The following is a 5,000-nucleotide window of genomic DNA, read 5'->3' on the forward strand; positions in this document are numbered from 1 at the left end:
GCCTGAATAATTCAGCGGCCCGTTGCTCCTTAAAAACATCCCCTCCATCTTTAATGGAGGCAGGGGAGCTGTGGTGGCCGTGCCGAGTGGCGGCGGACTTTTCATCTGCCTCGCTGCCGGCCCGCGGACACTCTCGACTCGCTCGCTCGCTCGCCTCGCCCGGCTCCTGCAGATTGTGTCACTGTGCTTTTCAATGGAAATCGTGTTCCATGAAAGATTTAGCGAGTAGATAAGAGAGAGAGAGATAGAGGGATGGGGGAGGCTGTGTGTGTGTGTGTTTGTGTGTGTGTGTGTGTGTGTGTGTGTGTGTGTGTGTGTGTGAGTTTGTGTGTGTGTAAAGGCTGATGGAAAACTTGTGCATGTGTGTGGTTGTTTCTTCCGTGTGTGTGTGTGTGTGTGTGCGTGCGTGTGTGTGTGTGTGTGCGTATGCGTGTGTACTTCCCGTGCATGCATAATCTCACTAACCATAACATTTGCGGCACACACAGCAAATGAGCCTGACAAAATAAACAAGATCCAATCATGCTGTTACTTTGCATGCAATCTCCCTCTGTCTCTCTCCCACACACACAGGCAACCCCCAGCAAACGCATCTCTCAACACCATTAGCCTCTTACATGAAATGGAGCATAGCGGAGCGTTAGCTCGGGCTGGCCACGGAGTCTCCTCCACCATCTCTGAGTGGCCCAGCTGAATGGTCAAGCTGACTGCCATGCTGACCGTTCAGCTGATTACTCAACTGATCATCTTCTGCTCTTGCACTGGCGGAGATCATTCAGAGCGCCTTATCTAAGCTGATTAGCCTACCTACTGCCTGCCGCTTTCTCTGCAAGACTTTTGGCAACCCACTTTCACCCCATCTTCCTCTGTTATCCCCCTGTTAGGATTTAAGACTTATCAATGTCTAGTCATTGATGTCTGCTCTGTGTTGTATCCCATGGGGGGTTTATCGTTGCTGCTCTCCCTGCCTTGGGCTTTCCATGTTTGCACATGGAAGGGCAGGGGGCTCCCAGAACAGAGAATGTAATATTATGCAAATAGGGAAGTGGTCCTGACTGAAATGTAATCATACTGTAAACGACAGTAAGGCCTCAAATCCATTAAAAGTAGTCACTCAGAAAGTGGGTCAATGTTTGTGCTAAACCTTGTAGCAGGTATATGCTATGCGTATGGGGCTGGGCCATCATGCAGTAGCCTGAATAGTTGTGGGGTTCAATCCCAGGCCTCCACTGTTGTGCCCTTGAGCAAGACACTTAACCCTCAAGTTGCTCTGTAGACAATGGCCCTTGTAATATATAATTGACATATTATGTAAGTTGCTTTGTTAAGACACATTTGGAAAAGATATGGATGTCACAGCATTAGTATCTTGATAAAGTGAACCCTTCTTTATAATTATGTTGTTATTAATGGGTTATACGGTTGTAATTAAATGCTTACAATGTTTACAGTTTACATACAATGCACAATGTGTTGGTTAGTTACAGATCTGAGGTGAAGGCTCGACAGGACGTGAAGCCGGACATCCGGCAGCCTCCGTTCACAGACTACCGCCAGCCCCCCGTGGACTACCGGCACCCTCCCGTAGCTGACTACCGGCAGCCGCCCACGCTGGACTACCGGCAGCCGCCACTCATGGACTACCGGCAGTTAGACCCGCGGCAGTTTGTCATCCCTGACTACCGGCAGCCGCAGGTGAGATCGTGCTCCTTCACACCACCCCACCTGACGCCAGGCCTCCCGGGCATCTCCATTAGTCAAGCTCATGTTTGACATGGGGGGGGGGGGGGGGACTTTGAATTAAACATTGGGGGATTGACCTCACACCAGAGCTAGTGAGCGGTGAGTATATCCCGCTCCTTGCTCAGGTGGCTGTCCACTCGGCCGCTCCTCGCTCAGGTGGCTGTCCACTCGGCTGCTCCTCGCTCAGGTGGCTGTCCACTCGGCCGCTCCTCGCTCAGGTGGCTGTTCACTCGGCTGCTCCTCCGCTCAAATTCACGTCAGGCCGCTCCGCTCAATTTCGCTCCCCGATCCACTTCAAAATCCTCTCACTCCAGTGAAATCGCTACACGCTCGCTCCAATTTAAAAGAGGGAGAAATAATCTACAAGCCGAATTGTCACCTTAGAAAACTTAAATCCCAAAGAACTAAGAGAAACGGCAATGTCACTCATAGAACATGTATTGTAAAAGATAGCCTAATGCAACACCGACAGTGCAACAACGAACAAGCTTGGCAACGTACACATAAGCCTCAAACTAAAGGGATCAGTGGGATTAATTGCCTAAATAATACAGGTTTAGCGTCCAAGTTTTACTCCAGCCGTACTTAAAGCAGGCCATTCAGCCGTACTTAAAGCAGGCCATTCAGCCTTACTTAAAGCAGGCCATTCAGCCGTACTTAAAGCAGGCCATTCAGCCTTACTTAAAGCAGGCCATTCAAATTGCTCACGCTTTCCTTTGCTCTCCGCAGCACACTCATGTTTCCGCGAAATGTGTCTTCTTAAATTCCAAAATAAATCTCACTGGAACAGTGTCACGACATACCGGTAGGCTAGTTGTTCTTGCTCTACATTGTTTGTATCTAGTATCTAGTTTGTATCTATCAGTTTCCTTTCTAAAATATTTAGCGACTTCATCCCCAACGAACTCACTGTAACGTCGGCAAGCTGGACTATGTGCTACGGACTTTGGGACAATGCATTCTGGGATACGGGGGAGAACTCTGGGGGTTGTTTGTGTGTGTTAATGCCTTTATTTACTGTTTTAATGTCCGTGTTTTAGTGTAGCATGTTACCCTTTTAGGTCTTCCTCGTGTGTGATCCTTTTTGTGTGGTGGGCTGCGTCCACCCCTGTATGTGTAGTGTATGTGTGCGTTTGACCTGCCTACGGTGTGCGCTTTTCGTGGCTGCGTCCCTGCTCCTGTTTCTGAATGATAGGCACTGAACGCCGCCTCTGCACCTAGCTACAGCAACGAATCCGTTACATCACTATGGCAAGTGTCTTCATTTTGAAATGTAACGGTCTTAGTTTCATTATGAAGACGTGAGTTCCCCCCCCACCACACACACACACACACACACACTCACAAACACACTTTATCATGCTCTAACAGATTCATTTATCATGATGATATTATTATTGGGGGTAGGGGGTTGCATTGATTTTGATTTATTGTTGGGCCCCCCCCACACACACACACAAACACACAGACATTTTATGCCTATTGCCTACAACACCATAACTCTTCAGCAATTCTCTTGTCCTTTTTTTAACAGTAGTGACTCAATGAACACTGTTAGATATGAACACACTGCTGGTTTTACGACATCATAGTTATATCATTCACTGAGTGTGTGGAGATTCACGTTCACAGTCCACACGTTTGTAGTCTCTTCACTGAGCAGTTATTGAACACAGCCGCTGGGACCGGAGCTGCTCTTGTCATCAAGGCACAGCTTAAACCAGCACTTCTGTCTCTGTGCCTCGGAGAGTCCCACACTTGTTGACACGCCGCTGTCACACACACACACACACACACACACACACACACACACACACACACACACACACACACAGCTGTCAGGTTGCCTCTTATGGGACATCAAACAGGGGCGTACACATAGGAGCGAACTCAGAAAAGGCCTACAATAAATATGCAGTGTTTGTTTGTGCTCTGTGTGCACAGATGCCTGCAGGTAGACTGTGGTTCTGCCTGTCTAAAAATAGACTGTAAATCTGGGGAGAGGCGGAAAGAAGTGAGGTAGACCTATAAAACTGCCATATTTGTTTGTGGGTGCTGTGGTTGGAGCAATGCAAGAGTAGGCATATTGGATGGATCCAGGTCATATTTCAAATGTGTGTGTGTGTGTGTGTGTGTGTGTCTGTCTGTCTGTCTGTCTGTCTGTGTGTGTGTGGGTGTGTGTCTGTCTGTCTGTCTGTCTGTCTGTGTGTGTGTGTGTGTGGGTGTGTGTCCTCTGCTGCTGCAGGACTTCGACTTTTTCACGGTGGAGCTGGAGAAGAGTGCCAAAGGCTTCGGGTTCAGTATCCGCGGCGGCCGCGAGTACAAGATGGACCTGTTCGTGCTGAGGCTAGCTGAGGATGGCCCTGCCCTGCGCAACGGGAGGATGAGAGTGAGTGCATTACACACACACACACACACACACACACACACACACACACACACACACACACAAACACACACACACACACACACACACACACACACACACACACACACACACACAAACACACATACCACACACATACATACCACACCACAACTAAAATCAAAATATTATCTGTGACGAATGGAAATTATTCATCGTGATTATCTAGACAACAGAGTAACAAAATGGACAGATTGAACTCGGCAGGTAACTGCCTTTTCTTTCACAGATAAAACAAAATGTTGTCCTCCAACTGTTCAAATCTTTAAAACCAATTTAGACTTGCCCTTATTTACAACAATTTGGGCTTCTTTTAAAAGCTCATTATAAATAGGCCTGTAAATAAAACCCAGTAAATGAATGTGTCACCACAGAAAGCTGCCAAATAAGAAAGCTTTGTGATAAATACTGTGCACAATCTGCACAACAGCCAAACAAATGCCACTGGCAATTGGCTGTGAGAGAAGTCTACAGTACCTTGTCTGTTGACTGTAGTTTTGTAGAAGAATGAAATAACCTGTTTACCACCAACACATTTGAATAGCAAAGACAGGGAAATGGACACAAACAGCATGCTTCAAAACAAACATCAGTGACTGTCAGTTGGAATGTGCGAACATAGAATTCACTCGAGAGTTTAAATAATTGTCTAACTTTGGCAAAGCTCATCTAAGTAATTCTCTTCATATATTTGCATACACAATACACACACAATCACTGCCGAACACATTCATAATAGCACGGATGTTTTGTACACATGCATGCACACACAGGCTGTTAGAGAGGCACAAATGTGGAATTCTCTCAAGTACTTCAGTCCAGTGTCACTTTT

At 47.0% G+C, this 5,000-nt stretch overlaps 1 protein-coding gene across 1 annotated transcript in view; it reads left to right on the forward strand.

Annotated features, from left to right (window-relative positions):
• magi2a (membrane associated guanylate kinase, WW and PDZ domain containing 2a) overlaps positions 1-5,000 on the forward strand; it is a 257,352-nt gene that overhangs the window by 240,010 nt on the left and 12,342 nt on the right. The window contains exons 20-21 of the mRNA XM_076297085.1: positions 1,482-1,695; positions 3,989-4,132. Of these exons, the coding sequence (XP_076153200.1) occupies positions 1,482-1,695; positions 3,989-4,132 (358 nt within the window). The remainder of the gene's footprint in view (positions 1-1,481; positions 1,696-3,988; positions 4,133-5,000) is intronic.

This window comes from Alosa pseudoharengus, unplaced genomic scaffold (assembly GCF_046254945.1).
Source record: "Alosa pseudoharengus isolate Yale_2024_CS ecotype anadromous, Long Island Sound unplaced genomic scaffold, YU_APseudo_1.1 YU_APseudo_1.1_scf_20, whole genome shotgun sequence".
NCBI lineage: Eukaryota > Metazoa > Chordata > Actinopteri > Clupeiformes > Clupeidae > Alosa > Alosa pseudoharengus.